We start from the raw sequence: 23,169 nt of genomic DNA on the forward strand, positions 1-23,169 counted from the left end.
AGAAAAAAAAGGAGAGAGAACCAAAGAGCTACATCTGAAGCAGGAATAAAACTATACTGTTTGACAGCCACGAAATGCTTTGTAAGCATTTTTATTGGTATTTGCACTATGCCTTTCAGATGATAAAAAGAATTAATAAATTAATACTTCGTGCTTGTTTCCGTAATTTGAAGAAACAGCTATCTGCAAAAACGGGCAAATAAAGGCTCAGAGAGTTCCCACATTTTCCAGCTCGTGTGTGTCTTATATAACCTAAACCCCAAACACGGAGAATGCAGAACCAGGCACTTCCCCAACTGCGATCGGAAAAACGGGCAACATCATTTTTAAGAGGAATTTTAGGGATGGAGGTAGGTGGAGCTGACGTGACCTCACGTGACAGAAAAGGAATTCTGATCCCAGGACTGAGTTTCCGCAGGAACTAGGGAAGCTCGGGGAAGAAACCAGGCCCCAGATGAGCCCAAAACAATGGGAGGACAAACGGCTGCTAATTTTTGAGCAGGGTGGTTGGGTGGACTTCGCTGCCGTATCTAAATACACTTATACAGACAAATAGCTCACATGTCTTCAGCACGTAAGAATATAAATCCAACGCTGGAATTTCACCTAGTAAGGCACCATCCCAACTGAGATTTTTGTTCAGCATTTTAGGAAATCGGACTTTTTTTTGCAAAAAGGCAGGAATTTTGACTGTTATCCTGCTCACGGGAGGCTCAAACGTTTCATTTCTCCTATGCCGGCTTCACACGTGGTGCTTGCTGCAGGCACTCAGGGCCAGAACAGCAGTCGGTGCCTTCCCAGGACGACCTGTCAATACCTGTCCGGGAGCTGACAGCTTAAACAACTTACAGCAGCAGCTCATGTTTCAGGCTTTGCTTTTCTTAGAGGCTGCTGCTTCTCCCTCCTCCACCTCTGTTTTTTAAAATGTTCTTTTTCCAACTTGGGAAAAACAACTCCAGGCCTCTCTAAAAGGAGGCACAGAACCTGGCACTAGTATTAAAACCATGTGTAAAGAGCACACCTCTTGTTCTGCAGTAAGTTATAATATAAAGTTATTATTCTTTTTCTTGAAAACATTTGCTTATCATTAGTACCAGGCTTACTTAAAAAGAATTATTTTAAAAAAAGCAAATGGTACGGAGCTACAGTAGCAATTTCATACTATTAATTTTGACATTCATCTTTGGTTACTGTGAAAAGCATCGCCTGCAAATATCTGTTTCTGTGTTCTTCTGCCATACAATAAAATGAAGAAGTCAAATTTAAGTGCTTGTCTCTCCCTGGTACACATTACATTCAGGCAGATAAAAGGAGCAAGAAATCAAGCTTGAAGCCAAATTCAAAGGCAAACAATAAAGGTCAGTGTACTACTTCTGTGGGAAAGCCATGCGCAGGGAGTGACCATGTACCTGAAAAACTGCAGCCCTCTCCTACTCTCAGAAGTTTAACACATTGAACAAAAAAGAACTGTCAGTCATTTGGCTTCATGATTTTGCCTTTTGCTTAGATTTTCACTACTCTCCTTTAAAGGAAAATCTAATATAGACCCCTTCACTTATCCCAATGCTGTTTGTGACAACATCAATACATACTCATTGACTATGGAATATTTCCCCAGCCTGCTTTTTGATATTTAGTGCTTTTAAGCACTAAATTAAATTGACACAATTAAAACAAACTCCTCATAGAATACAGTGGCTCACATAGAATACAAAGGCTCACAAACAGCACTAACTGAACAAGGGACAAAATATGCCATTTTAGAATCTTTGACTAACTTGACTCAACTTATCCGAAAGCAGAATTTTAATCATTATAAAAACATTAACTCCTTTAAATCTCATCTTTCGAAAGAGAATACTGGCTGTAAAAGATCTTAAAAATAGTATTTACAGGTCTAATCATTCAAATATCTGTAAAACAGGATATGCTTCATATTTGCAAAACATATTTTTAACATTTGCAAAACATATTTTTCAACGTGGATTTTCTTAAGCTGCGTGCTTTTAAGATTAAAGTAACAAAGAATTTAGAGTGAAGCATGCACAGGAAAAGTAAAATCCCTGACAAGGCACAACCTCAGCCTGTTTCCTCTCTCAGCCAAGAGTCACGTCTGCTGGTTTCAGCACGGAGAGGTTTTCCATGGCAGTTCCCTGACTCACAGACGAGCAGTCAGGTGCTGCAAAACATGGAACTGAGGCAGGGCTGGAGTAAGCGTGCGGAGATGCGTGTGGGTGATGGGCGTGCACGTGTGAGGAAGAGCTGCTGGGTGAGTACGCAGGAAAAAGGAGGCAAGGGGAAATTTTGAAAGGACTTTTAAAATCCCTTATTCTCTAACTAGCTTAAGACAATGTTACAATGGGGAAGCGATGATGCAGCTGCTTCAGGTGAAATTAGTTCTTTTAAACTAGCTTTACAGCCACTGTTTATTACAGTCATATAAACTGTTGTAATTGCCTAAACAATTACTAAATATATTATTCACAGAACATAATTATTTCAGCTTTGTAACTTTAAAACCTCTCAATAGTAGAATGGACAGCTCTAGCTTGAAATGGAAGCTTATACTCATAAGACTAAGGTTCAGGAGGTAGGGAAGGCAACACACGCACCGCCCTTGCAGTCTCAGCATCCTCACTGCTCTCCTTTGTCAGCAGACTTTACACAGAGGCCAAGGACTGAGAAAGCCTGAGCAAGGAGTATTCTCCCACAGCCCCATCCTTCTCTTCTGACGTGGGTCTCTGTGCTCCCAGGCAGTGCCAGAGCCTTGACCACAAACCACCCTTCCACTGAGGTTGAAGAGAACCTCTGCGCTGAGGTATAACTGTATGAAACTCTGCTGAAGTTAAATCACTGCCTCATTCTCTGGGAAACTTAACTTTAGACCCCCTTTCCTCAGGGATGGGGGGAAGGAGAAAGGAGAAACACCTATTCTAGCCATTATGGTTGTAAAGCAAGTACAAAATGGTGCGATGAGCTCTACCTATGCAGGTAGTGTGAAACAAACACACTGAGAGGTGGAAAAGAATTTAGTCTCTGCAGGCATTAATTCTGAGGCCCCGGTGATGATGGTTTATGCTTTTTTATTTTGTGACACTGAAAAGAAAGTATCACAAAGCTATGAATAACAACTCATTTTTGCACCACAAGTGGGTGGACTCCCTGCCCCCACAGACTCAGTCACAGCTGGGCAGCAGGAATCCGAGGGAAAGCAAAGCCAAGCTGAAAAGCCCAAGGTGTGCATTCAAGTTCCAGAAAATTCCCAGATTCCACTGGATGACTAAAAGCCCTAAGATTCCCGTAGAAGACACACACATCTTGACCATCTCTTTGTCTGCAGAGGGCAGTGTCTCATGTTTGCATTTTAAATGGCTGAAACACTAAACCTAAATTATTTATTAACGGATTAAAATTTTCCTCTTTTACATGAGAGGAACATTTAAACAGTCTCAGGAAGAAAACCGAACTAAACCAGACACTAAAACTCATGGGTAGAATCGCTGCAGTGGGAAAGATGAGAAGGGATCTGAGATGGTATTTATCTTCCCCAAATGTAGTGCATATTCCCACATCAACATATGTTAAGGGGGTTATGAACCCAGATGGTGCTTTGGCTGCCCTTAAAAGCTGTGCTTAATATCAAAGTCTATTATTTTGCATAAAGACATAAACCCAGCAACCCTCTCATAAAGTCTTACTGCAAAGAAGCACGAAAGGATGTATAGCACCCTTCAGTGTCGCAGCCTTGGTTCAAGTATGTGCCTGAAACTTAGTGGGCATCTGCCATTCGCAGCCACAGATCTGGTAATAAATGTGCAATTCCAAGGTGTGCTAGGAAGCAGAGGTATGCAGCAGCCTCAGCAGAACAACCATGACCCAGCTGTAGCCTGAACTCACTCACCTATTGCTCTGATACCTGTAACTAGCAACTATGCAATTTAAGAGTGCTGAAGACAATTCCAGGATTTCCATTTGTTCTGCATTACTATAATTAGAGCTTCCAGATCATGCTTTACACTAAGAACAGCAGCAAAGACTGCAAGGTGGAAGAGCCTCAGATCGGATGGATCAGATAGGGAAAAAGCCTGAAGAGAAAGCCCCGTGGTTCTGGTGAAAATGGAGATGTGTTCTTACATTACTTACACCGTATCAGGTGCTTATACATACACAGTCTATAAACATTATGACCATATGTGAAACACAGCTTTTATCACACTGCAGTATTTTAACCCCACTTCCTCTTCTTAGCAGCAAATTATTAGATTCACCACAAAAAAGGGTGCCTAAGCACAGTACTGATGCATTACACAGAAGTTAATACTATGCGACTACTAAATATAGCCATCCTCTGTTTTCTTCTACATTTTCCAGCCTAAGACATTTCTGCAGCATCTTGAATGCACTCACTGCCCTGTATTGATTGCGATGCTCTAAGCCAGTGACAGGTGCAGAGCTCTCAATATGGCACTTTTCCCTCACCCCATCCCACCCACGTTTAGATCATATAGTTTCAGCTTGTAAAACTACAGTTATCGTCTTTGTGTAAATGCACATGCACAGGAAGTCCAAGGAACAGACTGCCAACAAGCAGATGAGAAAATGAAAAAAGATCCGAGTTGCTAATAAACCATGCCAGAATTATGCACTGCATCTGAATACTGGTTGTAAGGGAACATCACTGGAGTACTTCTGCAGGTAAGCACAGCCTTCATTTTAATTAGAAAAGAAAAATCCCCTCCTTTGAATGAACTCACTTCCATTTGAGAGACCTTAACATCATAAAACGTTTTATTTTAACACGTCTTATGATTTTCTGTTTCTTTTCTTAAAGACAATAGCATGGGCAAGAGGGAAAAAAAAAAGCTGATCTAGTTTGCATTTGAGCACTGACTTTCCTGACTGTGGCTCCAAACACCAAGCTCCAAAAATCACCAAACAAAACACCCAGCCACCCCAGCCTAACACTGCTCTGCAGTAGAACTTCCTCCTGTTACCTACATTTGTATCAGTGTGAGCTGCAGTCAAAAGGTATCCTAAGGGAGGAAAAAAAACCAAACCCCTTCAACTAATACCACAACTGAAAAATGCAACTTCTCTAATGTATTACTGATTTCTAAGTAAGCATGCAGCGAAACTGTCATACATTTACATAGACACAGATGTGTCTAACTCCGTAGAGTAAAAATCTGTCTCGGTTTTCTGCATATCCAGCATTAATCCATTACAATGCCTTGTAGTTTGGATGTTAAAAATAAATATGAAACAGTTCAGAATTTAAAAGATACATTATTTAAATGTGGATACAACAACCTGGTTCACCCTGAAACCCATATATGTATAAAAGCAGCATATGCTTGTACAGATTCTGGTAATTACAGAGTTTTGTTTCAAAAACCCATCATGTTCATACAATATAAACATGGTAATTGTCACTATCTCACAATCTACACTGTGATTTCAATTATGCACAACAAAGGGACTGCTCATGAGAACTGAACTGAGAGGGTAAACTGCATCCCTCATAATAATAGTAACAAACCTGTGTTCATTAGTGTTTGTTTATTTGTTTTTTAAAAGGTATTTGTTGTATTATTATAAACACCTCTTAGAGACTGGTGAAAAAAGAAAAATGTACTGGGTGCGGCATTAACCTTTCATTCGTGAGACTTGTCTTGGGGGAAATCAGTTTCATATTCTTTAGAGCCACGTGACTTTATCAGAAAACCACAGTGCACAATTCTGGCATAATTAGCAGGACCTTCTTAAACACAGCCCAGAAGAAAGCTCTGAGGGAAACAAACACATTTCACATCATTAGAGAAAGTCAGAACTGAAATGGAGGTGCCAGCCTCTGCACAGAACAGCAGAAATCCTACCTATTTTTAGTTCACAATTCCAATAAGAAAACAGCTGGGAGTCTAATGAAATTATCTTGGTGACAAATTCAATGGACTGAACACTAAAGTTACTATTTTTAAATAAAGTTCCTAATTATCTTTCAAAACAAGAAGCAATTAAGCAGCAGTGGAGCTACAGCTTCCCAAGCGTCTGCTAAGGCTTGGCTCCAATCAGATTGAAACTGGGAAATGGCTCAACACCTTTCTGATCCTAAAAATTGGTTGAGGGCCAGGCTCGGGGTTTGGTTGGGTTACTTTTTTTCCTTCTTAGTTTAATGAAAGCAGCTCTGCTTTGACCTGTCCAGTCCTGCCTTGCCCTGTTGTTCCCTGCCCGTTCCCAATCACCCTCCTTGAGAACTGGGAATGCCTCTGTGCAGCTGCACAATTCACAACCCGCCTGTGGAGAAGGTGGAGAGGAAAACAGAGCTCGGAATGTCTGAAGAGAGCTGGAGAAAACGATCAATGGTAATAATAAACTGCTTGGATCTCGGAGTGGTTTAGTTCTGGGGAGAAGGGGTGGACAGTGAAGTACTCCAGAGGCGACGGTGAAGGGTCAAGGATCTCACCTAGCAATGAGTGCTGGAAGAGCACAGAGGAACTCACAACATGAAGCAGATCTACATCCGCAAATTTACTGAACGAATCACATAAATCACAATAAAGTGAGGTATAAACTGACATGTTCTTCTCCAAATAGCTCTAAAACTACACATTTTAATTACTGGTTCCCTTGATAACACACTGTGAAAACAGTATGTTATACTTGTAACCTCACCTAAGACTATTCCACACTTCATATATACTATGTGCCTTGGTTTTGAAACAAACTTTTAACAATAGGGGTACAGAATTAGAATTAGCATTGAAAATACACAGACAACATACCAGTATCTACATTTTAATGTGACGTATCAGGATCCTGGAGTTTGGAATACCTATTTGGGCAGTATTATCATCTATGCTAGTGAGACGAGAGAAGATCTTACATCCATCTTCTCACCCCTTCTATAAAAACACTTCGTTGTGTCAAGATTCTCGATGACTTTGCAATACTTCTTTACATTTTTACTATGACAGATTGAACAACACCACCCTTCACTCATCTGATTTCATTTAAAACCTCGCACTATCTGAAATAATCCAAGTGTTTTTGCAGATGTGAGCTTTTATATTCCTCTTGAAGAAGAGACATACCACAAGATCAATTTACAAATGGAAAAACTAAGTTTTCACTGAAATCTGGCCTTTGGAAACAAAGTATTTGGATCCTAAAGCAGTTCGGCGCTGTGAAACAGAGTTCTCCAGCAAAATGGAGGAGAGAAGCCATTCAGGCTGAACCAGGAAAAGAACTGAGACTGTACACCTTAACTGCAAAATCTGTTCTTTGTGGCACACAGACTGATAGGCAGAGCTAATGAAAAGACCAAAATAAAATAACTATCAGTAGACTTGAGCATGATTGGTTCACTCTTGAGATGCAATCTGATGAAAGAACATCCAGAGAGCAGCCCCACTCTCTATGAGGCCATGTAGGAAGATTGCCTTGCCAGATACGAAGCTCCAAGATGCCTAACCTTTTCACGCTGTCCCTAATTTTATAACATCATAAACAAGTAAGTAAAATCCAACTGAGATGGATTATGTCCAAAGTGGTGGACAGTGTGTTCCGGACATGGTCTGCAGCGACTTTGCAAGTATTACCAACATTGGCAATATATGAACAAAAATGCCAAAATAACACAGTTTGTGGGGATTTTGCATGTATACTGCTATTTTAATTTATTTCTAAAAATAACTTAGGCTTCAGAAGGGTTTGTTTGGTTTTAACTGTAAAAGCACCAATCTCTCAGCAAAGATCAGACAGCACTACCCAGCCACCTGAACCGGGCTGGAGGCGGCTCCCACCAGCACCGGGCTCCATCGGCAGATCCTCCTGCAGGACCCGGCTCCTTCCCTCCCCCAGCTACAACAGCCTTCCTAAAAATAGCCCTCTGCTCTGTTTTACTCCTGCTGCAGTTTACATAAGCCCTTTGGGGGAAGGGGAACCTTGCAGAGTACCCAAGGCACTTCACAGCCTTCACAAAACATTTACTGGGCAGCCAACACATTTTAAGTGTAAATTACCATCCAGACACCGAAAACCCTGACTCGCATAATGAACACACTACAGTTTAGCTTTATTGGTGGATATCCTTCTCTAAGACTTAATTAGTGTACCACAATACAAATGCAGTTAACACAGAATTATATTTAACTATAACAACTGATTTTAACACATTTCAGCTACAAAATCAGTATATAATGTTATACAGAGTAATCAGTTGAAAAATGGTATTTCAATCACAAAACCTATCAACGACATCCTGCCTACAAAATTATTCTTAATGTAAAATTAGCCAATAATTTCTTTCAGTTTATTTAGGACTTACATACTATAAAAAGTACTTGAAGAGCTTCAGTTTGATAAACTTGCTCACCTAATATGAGCTTAATCTATTTTTCAATTTTCAACCTGCCCCTCCTGAAGTATGGATTTTATGACCATGTTCTCTGCATGCAAGCACATGGTCTCAATAAACTTTTGAGCCTGCTGGTAAATTTATACCAAATGTACAGCAGAAATCTTTGTCAGGGGTCTCTCAAAACGAGTAACTTCAGCAATACCTGTAAATGGAGGCAAGCGCCCAGACAAAAGTAATTTAAATGTAAAGTCCCCAGTGAAGGAAAGGCTTCCGTGTCTCATTAAAGAGTGTAGTTCATACAGGAGGAAAAGGAGGGAGAGAACGTGCAAGTCAACGGCATTGAGTGCTCCCTCTCCCTGGGACTGGCAGTGATGCCCAGGGAATAATCGGGAATCGAACCTGGCGCTTTCACATTGTACCAGCGAATGTACTGGCCTCATTTCATCCTCGTATCAGAAATTTTCTGTTGCCTCCTATCTTTTGGAACACTGTTACTTTTAAATGTTTTTAAAGCAAGTCTTTAATGAGGTTTTACAGTATCTTTATAGGTCTTAGTTTGATAAACGTATTTCTCCTAATTGTCATCCTCTAACCTTGAAATGTTCCTTTTCTGCAGCAATACAGCATGAGTGATAAGAGCTCTCATTAAAAAAACCTCCAAAACCAACAAAACAACAACCCGTGCTCAAAACACTGCTGCGCTTGCTGACAGTGAACATCAGAAACAGCAGATCCTAAGGTGAAGCAACAACTTTCCAGCAGCTACTCACCCACCAAGGTGAGTAAACAGCAAAATCCTAAAAGAAATCCTAAGAATACCTGTTCCACCTGCTACACATCTGCCTGGGCAGCCATTTCAGCAAGCCTTTTCCTGCTGGAGCAGCATCTACTGGGGCTTCCTGGCAGCAGCCAGACCCGAGGGGTACCCCCTCACAAGTGCCCTGCAGCCAGCCCAGCACTGCGCCCACATCAGCTACCCCAGCTCTCCTATCCCCAATTCAAGCCAGGGAATGCCAGCCCGGCCATTACACAGGTAATGCAATAGTGATTCAACCAGCGCTGTACTCTTTCTCCTTTCCTCAAGCATTTATTTATAGCATGCCCTGTATTTTGCACCGGCAGATCTTCCTCCTGCGGGAGGGATTCCTAGTGAAGGCTGCTCCAGCCTGTTTGGAAATCTTTTATTCCACCTGTTTCAGTATCATATTGAAATGTTTCTTCGAATCACAGCTCAGAACAAACCTCATTCAGGGCTTTTTCTGTTTGCATAAAGGGAGGCTGCAGAAGCATGCCAGGAAAGGGCGAATGAAAATTAATTCTCACGAGCTAATACAAGTTTTAACAGTCGCTTTGACTGATACGCAACACTTGGCAGCTATGGATTTTACACCACTATACTAATCCAAGACCACTATACCATTAACCCTGACACTAACAATACAAGATGTTGTTTGCTCTGTTTTTTAATAAAGTTATGGGAATTTTACAGCAAAACTGAGCACATTTTTAAAATGAAGGTCTAGTACACCCTAGGTACATGACAACCTCAGAGAGTTTAGATGAACACAACTCTTATTTTAACTTCTCATACTAATTCATTGTTATACACAGACTGCTGCCTTTACAAAACCCAGAGGATTTAAGGATTACTGTGTGCACAATAATCTACTATTTTACTGGTCCAAATTTACTCAAAGTATGTGTATTTTTTTGAGAACGGAGATTACAGGAGAAGTTTCATCTGCAGCAAATAGAGTTATTTTTGGGGTGAATTTGTTGTGGTTTCCCTACCATAAAATAGTATATTCTGTGTCTAGTGAAAGGCCAATACTACCTACAAGATCCACATACACAAAGACAAACTTTCAGGAGTTACACAGTTCTACCATTCTGACTTTCCGGACGTGTCAAACCTCGTCAAATGTTGGGCCTCTCTTGCAGTAAAAGCACCAAGTGTGTGTTTAGCAGCTTTGCACCAGTAGCCTGACAGGGTGTTTACTACAATAGTGAGGTTCCCTCACTCCAGGAATGCGTGGCATCACTTGAAGGATGAAGGCTGCTTGGCAGAACACCAAGGAAACTATGCAATCAGCGATATTTGTGAAACCTGTTGTTAATGAATTAACTCACAGTAGGAGAAACTTCATCTACTTTAAGAGAGTTCCTATAGGGATGAATCCAGGCTGCCGAATTTCTCTCGATCTTTACAATCATGAAAGAAAAATCCAGTTGTGTACTAATGCTGTTTTAGCAGCTGCATTTAAGGATCTTGTGTAACAATGCCACATACTGATTTCTTGAATAAATTATTTTGTGTCAGGTCTCTAACAACACTGATTAATCACTCCAAAATGGATTATGCATTGAGTCAGGGCTTTGAATGCATACATGAAATCTTGCCTACGAATCTATTAGTTGTTTGAAAAATATTGGTCATTTAATTATATGGAGAATTATTTATGAAGTCTCGAAACTTAACAAATAATCAGCTAAAATAATCAACCAAAAATATCAACCGTAAACATCTCCTCGATTAAAAGTTGGAAACACTGCACTGCAAAGTGGCAACTCTTCAACTGTTCTGCATAGCTAACCCCAGGTAAATTTAGCTTTAGGTATAGAAAAATCACACAGTTACATGCAGAACAAGCACCCTGCCAGTGTAGTTCACTAATTCTCATCCTATTACAAATTTAAACCTATCCATAGAGCAAGAGACCAACATGACATTCACAGCATCTGCTCCAAAAGCCTCAGTGGACAGAAGATACTTTTTCATGTATTTCTAGAATATTCTTTCACACTATTAGCTAATGTCACAACAAAACCTTTGAGAATGGGAAAAGGAAACAGTGGGAAGGAATGCGGAATGTGTTGCCGCTAAAATGCAGAAATCAGTAAAAGTTTAATTAACAGAAGATTTTGGCTTATATTTCATCTCTTGCTGTACTGCATTTCAAATCTTCCCCTTCACCCACAAAGAAATTCCACTGCATTTGAATTAGAACATTTGCAGAGAACAGTGCCACAAAAAAAGCAGCAGCATGGACAGGTATCAGACTGAGAAGTCCAGATACTACTGAACCAAACAGACTTGAAAGCAATTACAAAAAGACACACCTGTCATTTGCTTTAAAAAAAGCTCAAACTTATTTTCTTCCTTCTTTTTGACATGGAAATGTGCACATTTGACATAGGGCTTATACACATTTTGCCATTAATCTGTATTATTTGTTTATTAAAATGTTCAAAATCCTTTGGTGATGCAAGCATAATATTCTGTATCGAACAACACAGTTTGCCATTTTTACCTCTAGTAACAAGGAATCTGTTTTTCTCTTCAGTGAATTATTTTTAACTCTGCTTTAATTAACTGTATGGGTATAGGCAAGCCATCGAGAAATTGGGCTACAGAACAACTCTGCAGAATTCTGAACTGTAGCCAAATACTTTTAGTACAGAATTATCTTACGAAGCTGTTTCATTCTTTGGTTTATACAGTAGTAGTTACTCATACATTCACATTCTTCGATAACATCAACTTTGGTTTTAAAGCCGCCTATTAAAGTAAAATATTAGCTAATCAATATGCACGTTATTTAGCCCGGCCTTCATGGCTCTGTCATGATGTGCTTTTGCCTATTCAAAATGAAACTTCTCTGTCAGAGGAAAACAGCAAGCTACGGAACAAATCATGTGGTTGTCTACTTAACATCACAGAGGAAATTTACTATTTTATGGACAAATGTTATTTAAATAAAATGTTAACACTCATGCCAAAGTTTCAAAAATACTCCTGAGCACTCCTGCCTAACTTGAGCAAATTTTGTGCCATGAATTTGTTACTGAAACAAAGAAATGGCTGTTGGATGAGCAAATATAACAACGAACATCCATTTCTGCTAAACCAGGCACCCATGAACACTTGCACTAGGGTTTATCCTTAATTCTTGCAGGCATTAGCAAGTGATACCCTTGAACTAAAAGGCAAAGTGTGACTATCTGGATGCAGGACTGGGTCAAGAAACTGGGGAAGAGGTTCCAACCCAGCTTCTTCATGCTCTTCAGATCAGGTCAGCCCTGCCCCCAGCTGAAGGCAAATCCCTAATATTTACATCTAGACACAGAAAGGAAGTTGCATCTGCAGCCAAAGGCCAGAAAGGAACTGACACATTAACAGATGTGTGGAACAAAGGAGAAATAAAAGCAGCAAATGAATGAAGGCAATGGGTGCAGGGAGGTTACAAGTGGCAGAGTGAGCGAAAGTGGAGGCAGAAATTGGATTCCTGAAGCAAACAGTTAAACCCTTTCACAATAATTCAGACTGACGTGATGGGCATTGCACGGACCTCAAAAGCCTGTGGTATGACTTCTTAAATTATTCACATTTTGGACTTGTAAAGGTCCTGCTGCCATTATGGCTCATCACCTTCAGTATTTTCACTTATCGGAGCTCCTAACTCATAAGACTCAAGCAAGCTATTCCAGGACACCTTTTGTTTTATCTTGCTTCATACTGGGATGTAATTTATTTTGAAGACAGAGAAGTTTATCTGGGGTTAAGTATAGCTTGAAATTAGGAATTTATGATTAGCTGTGACAACAGTGGGAACATGTGTTGGATTCATAATCCATTTATTGGCTAAATTTAGGTAATCTGGTTTTCACAGCACTTGCCAGCAGGCACATCCCTGCTATTCACAGACAGCAAGAAACAGCAGACACATGGAGTAGTTAGGTGTAATTCAGCTACTTAGATATTTGGGCTCATTTTATTGGTAGTGACTTCACTAAAATCATGCAAAGACAGAAGTTACTGTGCATTATCTCCAGCAACCTATTTCTGCACCTAATACCCCATTGGATTGCAAAGAAAATATAACCTGAGCTGTATTTTTATTTTTGTTAATTGAAATTTAACCTTCTTTGAAATACAATCTCTGTTTCCTCAGGCTGAAGCAGAGTATGGAGAAGACCCTAATTCAGCTATCTCTAAGTGCTCTGGAATAAAGTAAGGTGGTTTTTTTTATAATGAAGACAAAGGATTAGAAGTTGGATGACCTAAGTCTATTCCTTGGCTTGCAAAAGAATTCACACAGCAGTAGGCAAGCTCAACAGTTTTAGATCAGCAAAAGGGGGCATGAATATTATTCTTCCTCATGGGAATGTTTAACAATATAATTGTTGATGTCCGTAAGAAGCTCATGTATGCCAGGAATATAGGCCAGGGAAATTCCTGTCCTGTTAAATGTGAGTACACAGACATAGCTCACAGAGCTGGAGGAGACAAGAATAACTGCTCGGCCAAAATTACATCGAGTGGAAAGTAAAAAAGAAAAAAGAAAAAAAGTAATAAATAATATGAATAAGGAACTGGACTAACAGTAGTACCACTGATAAATCAGCCACTATTTAAAAAGGTGAGACTTTCAGCAAACACACACTTTACTGCATGTTCCATGAAGGGAACTTTGTCATGAAGTGAAATCAACATGGAAGAAAATCATTAAGTGCTCAGATCGGGGCTCTTAATTGCTCTCTACAAGCCAGCAAACCCAGAAATAAAACACACCATAAACCTTAATAAAAATATAAAGAATTTACAAGCCATAACAAATTAGAAATTAAGAAAACAGTGTGTCCACATCTGCTGATCCTGTAGCAGCCCTGCACAGCAGTCGGCTAATAGCTGCACTCCCCCTTTTTCTTTGATAAGTATTTTAAAAACAAACATCTTAAAAAATACTTCTCATAAAACTCCTCTGGAGCAGCCTGGCGCAGTTTAAGTTATCAGAGTGGCTCTGCTAGGGCTGAAGGTTGAGAAACATGACTCTGCACCTAGACCAGCGAGCTCCCCATGCTTTCTCCTTCCTCGAAATGGCAGGCGGCAGGAGAAAAGCCGGTGCGGCCAGCGGCAGGAAATAGCGTGAGAATGGGCTCCCTCATGCTACTTCCAGCCCTTCCTGATATCGGAGGGTGTGAAATGGGTTGCAAAGACTGTCTCTCACACTATTTCCTTTTCCACCCCAGCCGAAACCAGGAAGCACCAGCTAGGAGATACACACAGCAAGCACAGCGTAACATGAAGCACAGAATCAGATTGGAGGCCAGGGCTGTAACTAAAGCAAGAATTCAGGGATTGCGGGCACAGCCCAACATTAGCAAGTCTAGAGAAAGCACTAGGATGCTCATGTAACCCAGGCTTTGCTTTTGATTTACGACATAGCTAATCCAAAGGCTATTAACATCAAAGCAATTTTCTTCAGGACGTTCACAGAATTTAGGTCAGACTTTACCGGATGGTGCTGGCATCCTCCATGCCCTTGTGCCACAAACAGCACATCTGCATGGGAGAGGTCCTGCTTACTCTAACTACTCTGCTGTGTATTTGTGAGCCTTCAAGAATAGAGCTACTCATATGAAAACTGAGGTAGAAGTATCAGCAACAACAGCACTTCAAAGACAGTATGTTTGTTTATATTTGACAAAAGGATGTATTTGACAAACAGGTCTTGGCACATGGCTCCTACGTTTTTAAGTAATGTATTCTAAATAAAATGCAATCCTGTGCCTTCATGGAAGAAATACAAAGGATGGCAAATCATTTATTTATCACCATTCAGGGTATGCTATATTCTAGACCTTTCTGCGTTGTTCTGTTTATTATTAGCCAAGAGTGGTATCACAAGGCAACTTCGGTACATTTGTTCTCTTCTGCACACATCCTCACAAGAGCAATGAAATTTGGTCTCCTCATAGACAATGCTCCTTCCTTACAGCTAAAATACATTCTTCTCAGAAAGAAACTGGTAACAACCTTGCAGATCATGTTGTTCTAAAAGAAGAATTGAAACTAACTACTTAGTAAGTCCAGTGAAGAAAAGGGAAACAGCCTCCTTTCCTCTCTCTGCCTCTCAAGACTGTAAAATATGCCTAGGCAGGAAGTACAGTAAAGCTCATGATGAGCAGAGGCAGCTACTCTTTCAAAATGAACAGGGTTCCTCCGAAGTGACATTTTCATTTAGCCAGTGAGCATGAGGAAAGGGTAGGATACCAGAAGGGCTCTCCAGCAGCTGAGGTTACTGGCTAGGCCTCCCAGCTTCACACCTCCAAAGATCACCACTGCCGTTCCATGGAAAGCCAGGACTGTACCTGTCGATTTGGTCTTTTCTGAGCCAATGCAAGCAGGAACTTGGCGGAGCAATGGCAATAGTGCATATTAATGTCAACTTTTTACAGGGAGGCACTGAAAAACTGTAGTGAGTCAGCAGAAAGTACTGTAGCATTTGAAGTTACTGCTCAGGAGCAGGTGAAAAATGCCATGCCCAGACTTCAAACAGCTACATTCGAGTTAGGTAGATACAAGACATTAGGTTGAGAATTATACTGGTTCCCACTTTCCAGGGAAAGGACAAGCAGCAAAAAGTGGCTTTCTCCTCGCCCTCAGCTCACGCAGGAGAGCTCCTGACTCATCAGTTAGTTCCTTTCTTTCCTCAGCACAAATCTGCAAGAGTTTACGTCTCCGTCTCCCCAACATCTTTCTTTCCAAGGTGATACGCCATCCTGCAGCTATGCCATGCAGTCTGTAACTCTGAAGAGACCTTCTGTAAGAGTATAGCTAAGCTGCTCTACACAGAGAACCAGTTTTTATCAATGAAAAGCAGAATTGTAAAAGCAGCAGTGTCCAACAGAAGGGAGCTAGGTAAGTCCTCATGGCCTCCTCTCACTGCCACCATCACGCCATTAACAAGAGATGGAAATAAGAGGAGGGAAGGGACTCGTGCCAGCTCCCAGAAGCCAGCAGGCAGGATGCCGGGTGCTGCTGCCGGGAACAGCTGCCACACAAGCAGACCATGAGCCCTGCAACATTCCCACTCCCTGAGGACAGGAGACACAGGCCAGCCCCTGAACCCACAAAGATCCCTAAAGAAGCTCTGCACGCACTTCATGCTGGTTTGGCAGAAACAGAAATGAATTTTAGTTTGATATTAACTTTCCTGAAAGCCGAACGGAGTCCTGTAAGCTACACACACTCCTCACTGTTCCCTGCTCAAAGACAGACAAAACTCATTTTTAAACATTCAGCACAATCTCCTTGAAAAACTTCCTGTATATAACTTATAACTGTGCCACTTCCAAGAGTGGGAAAATCTTCCTTTTTAAAAATGCAGAAAGAGCCCACACCAAGACAAACTTTAAGCAATTCACATTTTGAAAAATGACATTAAAAAAATCTAAAAATTTACCAACAACTACAGAAAGTTAATTTTTGAAAACAGGAATCATTATTTAGAATTTTAAAGTAATCCACTGAACAAAGTATCAATATATAAAAATTCATTCAACTTTAAAGGAGAGATTTTTGGTAGCTGGTTTGATCGTGAAATAGAAAAGCCACTTTTCTGTCTTCCATTTTAAGTATTCCTTTCTTGTTTTAAAGAGGGACTTCAAAAGGGGAAGGTGTTTAGAACCCAAGACTGTTCTCTGCAAGAACTGACAACTCCAACACAGTTTGCTCAGCTTTCTCTTTTAACTTCTATTAGCCCTATTGACAGTAGCTTGCACATTCAGATTGAAAGTGCTCACTTGATAAATCTCAGCTACATTTTATATTTTGCCTTTGCTACATTCTTTTTTTTAAGAGTGTGCTCACCAGTTTAATTTCAAGGTATCAATCATGTCAGATTTTATGAAGTAATTTTCATCAGGTCCATTGAAAATGTAATACCACAAAAACAAGTTCAGAATTTCAAAGTGATGTTAACCTCCGAGCAAGTATTTTGCCATTAAAAACCTCTTACTTTGCATGCCACTCTTACAATGGCATTAAAACCAATGCCACTGCGTGGTCAAAGATGCCAGAAACGACAAGAACTACCAAAGCTAACAACTAGAAAGCTCCTTCTGCAAGAAAATAATGTCATATACTTTACAATCAAATTGAATAAATATTAGAATGATGAAATATTTTTAGGAGACAGCAATGGTATATCTTAGGAAAAAAAAAAAACCTGTAATTTGTCAGCAATGTACAAATTTTTTGGCTCAGCAGCCCATGATGTAGAATTACGTGTTCCACTAGATGGAGCAGGACAGTAAAACCATCCTGAAGGCCACCCCTGCTGCTGACCCATGAAAAAGTCAATGTCCAGCCATCAGGGATGGTAAGAATTTTAGCTTTCTTCTGTGCATTCAGGGCAGAACAAAATTTGTTTCTCTTCCAAAAAAGGGCAACACAAAACCCCCTTTGTGCTTAACAATTTACTTCTTCCCATCAGAGAAGTTGACTATTAACAAACATTAACCAGAAACAAACAGATAACCAAACACTATGAGAAACAAAACTATGTTTTCCCCATTTCTATCAGCTTTACACTAGAAAGAAAAAAAATTTCTGGATAGTTGAAGGAAATTAAAATCTTGGAGAGTTTTTTTTTGTAGCAACTGAAGTTGCAAAACGATCCATGCCAAATGATCAAACATTAGTCACCTAATGCAAAAGACATCGCTACACATCAAACAAATTCACAGTAGAAACAATGGCAAAACTTCAAAGAGGCTCCTAAAGACCTGGAGCTGTGCAAGTCATAGTAAAATTATCTCCCTGGTCTCTTTTCAAACAGAGCTAATTGTTGATTTAGCTTTAAGTGTACCTAAACAAACAACAAAAAAGAACCTTACAAATTTTATCAGATGTTCTTTAAGCGATGCAGTAGTAAACAAACTGCCGTTGTCCATCATCATGTGAAATAAGAAACCTGCATTTCCTTGACCATTAAATCTTATTTCAGCTTCTCCAAAAGAAATAGAGAGAGTATAAACTAATAAAGAACATTGAAGTCCTGCAATTCTTGAGTATATACAACAAAAATACCAGGAATGGTCACAATTATCACAAACATATTCCCATAAAAAAATTGTGAACCATACTATACTGCTGTATGTGGTAAATAACGGCAAACATGCAGAAGTCTCTTATGATAATACTAATTATCACAGTGGTACAAACAGCAGAAGAGAATTAATCTTTCTCAGATATGTGCATTGAGGCACACAAGCAGAAGTCTTGGGGACTGATCACAGGCTGCTGCCTATGATTGTTGCTGCCATCTCTTAGTTTTCAGATAAATAAACTGCGCTAAAACAAAAAGCTACAAACATGGGCATGTTTCACACCAACGTACTTTCCAACATACTAAAACTTGCTGCAGTACCTGAGGCTGTCATTTGGAAAGGAACTGGTCTAACTGGAAGGAGGAAGAAATTTGGCCTTTGAGACAGTACAACTGCCCACTGCATTAAGGTGCCAGCCTATATTAAGATCATTTGAAAGCATCTGCAAGATTTTCAATACAGGTATTATTGTGTAACTGAACACCAGTTTTTCCTACCTCTTTGAATAGCTGATTACCAAGAATTCACCACGTAGCATACACTCCTTTTCCAAGGTCAGGAAAAGTAAGCATTGGGACCATCCAAATCACTGTCATTGAATGTTTTCAATAAAAGAATTTGGATATAGCAGTCAATATAGAGCAGAGTAGAAACAATACTTACTACTGTGCACAATCAATCAGTTGATATTCATTAGATCTCTCATAGCAGGCTCTCACACCTTCGTCTTGCCAAAGTGTTTTTGTATGTTCGTAAAACTCCTGAAAGTAAAAATAGTATTAGCAAAATGGATTATATATGAAGAGAATCGGCAAAAGGTATCATATCGTTTCCACTGTAATAAGTGATAAATTTATCATTATTTAACAAAAAACATTTTTTAGAACCTGACTACAAGTTCAGTTGGCTTTCTCAGTTGTTTTGACTTTAATGTTTTGTAACACAAGAAACTGCTTCTCAATCATTTTGATTGAGACCAACTGGATATTGAGGGAAGGGTTAACTTTTCATTAGTGATAATTCTGTTGGCATTTTTAATAACCAAAACTATTTGGTAACTTTCGCTCTTTAACTCAGGATTTCACTGAATGTTATATTTATTTGGCTGTCAAGATTATTTTTTTCCTTCAACAAAACACTACTTCTCAGTAATTCTTACATAATGGTAGTAAACGATGATTAGGTTTACTTGACTTACCATGTTAGTGAGGACCTTCAGGGACTATACAGACATCTGCATCTTACTTAACTCTGTATGACTTAACTCTATTTGCAGAATTTATTATTTTATAGTGTAAAAGGATATTGACTACAGAAGAAATACAGTGATACAAAGCGAGATCATGTATTGACTACATCAATCTTAAAAATTGTAAGCCAAGGTACAAAAGCAGACAATCAAAAATGCAATGCTTCAGTTTTCTCGAAGTGAAACACAAGTATAAAACACAACCAGAAGCCTGTTCTTTTTTGCACATAAAAAAATGCAAGGCTCCAACTTGCATGCAACTTTGGTGCCAAGAGGGGCAAGTGCCATCTGTAATTGTGTTTCTGGATATTGGTCTAAGAACTTTGAACAGAGTCAGAGAGAACAGCAGCAGCCTAGTGAATTCACTACACACACCACTGTGGGCATTACTTTTATCAATGACCATGGAGTTTTCCTGGCTATCTCTCAGAGCTTTTAAAGCGTTTTGGACTAAATACTTTCATTCTGAATTTAAGTGGCTCAGGTAGCTTACCCCATATCAGCATTTTACATTGAGGACAGCACAAGACCTTTGAAATAGTTGCTGTACATATTCTAATTCTCCACACACCTTTTCTTTACAGTAGAAATATTTTAAAAGAAAAAAGAATGTATTATTTTAAATAGCTATTTTACTGCTTCAAGGTTCCTCCATTAACTTAGCTTTGGAATCGCTCCCTCTTTTGGGATATCAGTCCCTTGCATTCTTTTATTATCACCTTAGTACAAAGAAAAGGGTCACATCCAAATATGACTTCCAATGTTTCACCTGAAAATATCTTTTTAAAAGATTCACCTTCCTAGCAGAATATTAACTAACACCTGAACAGTACCAGAACAGTAGATGCTTTAAACAGCATCTTAAAGATGCATAATGACAGCTTAAAGTAAATTTAGTGATGCAGATCTTCAAACCATCCTCTTTTTGGCAGGTATAAGATGCATATGGGATTGTGTGATCATAAAATTGTGAATACCCATGATGGAAAGAGCCTATCAAACGTAAATTTGACCTTGCTTTTATTGCTATTGGATATTCACTAGCTGAACTTAACATACAAATGATAGTAAATGCACGCTACTACACATCTAAAAGAACTATGGTAAAATTTTGTTCTAATTTCTTTTAAAGAAATTATAAAGTTTATATATAGTACTAGATGTATCTTTTCCATTTGTTCCCTGGTTTTATGAACTGTTCATGAACAAAAAGACAAGTTAAAATTCTTTCCTAAGTAGATAAGATTTTACTTGATTTTTAGCACTTATAGGTTGTACGACTATTTGCTGTTAAAGGAAGTAAAAGATGGCTCAAAATCTTAATTCCTGTCCTCGGTTTTCTTTCTCCCACTGCTGGAGTTGTGTTCATTGGATCCTTTCAGTTTGAATGTTTGCAATTTTTTGGCAGTAGGGGGACTGTCAATTACTGTCAATCTTCAACTACATCACAGCATGGTGAGGAAAGTATCTCACCAAAGCAAAAAGGAGTAGGAAGAGAAAGTAAAGGAGAGAAGGGGAATTATCTGGAATCTCACTGTATCTGAACCAAACCCATTCTGGGGTAGCTTTATATATTGATTTTCAAAAGTAACAGTAATCTAGTACAGAACATCTTATGACTCACTCAGCTTATCACTACAAAGCTGGGAAATTGAAAAATTGAATCGTCAATTGTAAGAGATTTTTTTTTGCTGAAACAGCAGCTGATTCAAATGGACACACACCATTTAAATTTTCCATCTAATGAAGATAACTTACGCCAGACTTCAGATAGTTCATTGAACTATTTGACAGAGATATGGTTCTAAAATAGACATCTACTTCAAACTGGGGTCAGCATCTGCCAAGCCAATTATCTCCAAGTATACCCCCAAATACTCGCTTCATCCTGCGTTACGGTAAGGAAACAAACAACCAGGCACAGGCAAGTTTACAGAAGATGCAATAAACCAGAAAGATTCTCCATCACCTACAAATGTACATTTGAAGTGAAAAGAGGCAGTGTCTTACTGACAAAAAAGATAAAAATCACAGTGTAATAAAACTGCCACATAAATGTGACAGAGAAGTTCTTCCTTACTACTGTTTGTCACTACAGCTATGACATTCTGATAGAAAACTGATAGAAAACAATTATTTCAACCAACTTGTGAACTCCATCATACCTTGTGAAGAAACACTTGGAATAGTATTTGCAATCAAGACTGTTAAAATGGGATGAGAAGAAAACCCTGTTCCTGGCCCTAGCATAAACACATTGAAAATAAAAAGCCTAGGATTTAGTTTAACAGAACAGTTACAAATCGTTCTGAAGAGTCCTCCCTGTGTTTTAAGGGCAGTTCTTAACTTCCAAGAAAATACATGGATTACAATAATGGAATAACAATCAATGTTTGTGTCTTGTTGGGCCAAACCAGCAATAAAATACTTAATACTGCCTTTATGTCTATCACGATAATCTGAACTATAACTAGCAATACTTATGCAATCTTTTCAATATGGTTATTAACTGTTCATGTGGGATGGAAAAAGAATTTAAGTCCACATTCTTTGAAATTTTTATTGCCATTTCAAAATCAGGATCTAAACCAAGTAATGAGCAATTATTATATTAAGACACAGTGGGTTTTTTTTGGGGGTGGAGATTTTTGAGTTTCATTTGGTGTTTTTTTTTTTTGTTGTTGTTGTTTGTTTTTGTTTTGCTTTTAAAACTGTACTACATGACTTGTGACAGCCAAATACAAAGGTCTTTTATTAATAAACAACCTTTTGTCTTTATGCCACATCAAATATATCTCCACACATTTTGGGACTAACGCTGACCCACCCTACACAACTGCAAACCGCAACTAGAAAAGGTGGAACCAGGCTCACAGAGTTCTACTCTTGCTTTACGAGAAGCCTACTTGTACTAGTCACTCATTTTGGTATTAAGACTTAGTAGCTAGTTGCAAAAAACCCCTGATTCTCCCTCCTCCCCAATACACCTACACTAACCACAATTCTGAAATAATATTTAAGAAAAAGAATAACACAAGAAATCCTCAGCATCCCATCTGAGTCATGGAACGTAGCCTGGGGCTACTCACAGGGAAGGCAAGTAAAACCACAAGATTTGTTATGCATTTAGGTAAAACAGGGGCTTCCGAGGCCACTAAAAAAATCAAGTTAGCAACAGGGTGGCTTTCAGTTTGGTTCTTTTTTTAGTTAAACAGGTCTAATTTGTATGAGCTCTCTAAAAATAATGAGTTAGGAAACAAATTAACCAAAAGTAGCAGGCAAATTTCCTGAAAAGAAATACCAGAAAACTAGTCCTTACATGTCTGGTTCTTGTTTCCATAACACCGATTGATTTGCTGGCACATTCTAAAATAACAGACTCTACAGCAGCATCAATACAGGTTTCTCCTGCCCTGTAAAATGGAACTCCTAACAAAAGAGCTAAAATAAACAAATAATACTAAATAACAATTTGGTTTGAGATGACATTCCACAATAAACAGGATTTAAATGTTAGGTTCCAAACAATCCACAGCATTTGCAAACTATCAATTCTTGCCCTTATGCATACTTAAACCAAAAAAAATATTCAAGTTTTGTCATTTTCCATTATAAAAAATTGCTGCCATTATACAATGCACACCCAAGATCCTGTTTAAACTACAGC

At 39.1% G+C, this 23,169-nt stretch overlaps 1 protein-coding gene across 1 annotated transcript in view; it reads right to left on the reverse strand.

The window, feature by feature from the left end:
- GNAS (GNAS complex locus) overlaps positions 1 to 23,169 on the reverse strand; it is a 153,062-nt gene that overhangs the window by 21,141 nt on the left and 108,752 nt on the right. The window contains exon 5 of the mRNA XM_030502781.1: positions 18,917 to 19,014. Within this exon, the coding sequence (XP_030358641.1) occupies positions 18,917 to 19,014 (98 nt within the window). The remainder of the gene's footprint in view (positions 1 to 18,916; positions 19,015 to 23,169) is intronic.

The sequence above is a fragment of the Strigops habroptila genome, chromosome 13 (genome assembly GCF_004027225.2).
Source record: "Strigops habroptila isolate Jane chromosome 13, bStrHab1.2.pri, whole genome shotgun sequence".
Lineage (NCBI taxonomy): Eukaryota > Metazoa > Chordata > Aves > Psittaciformes > Psittacidae > Strigops > Strigops habroptila.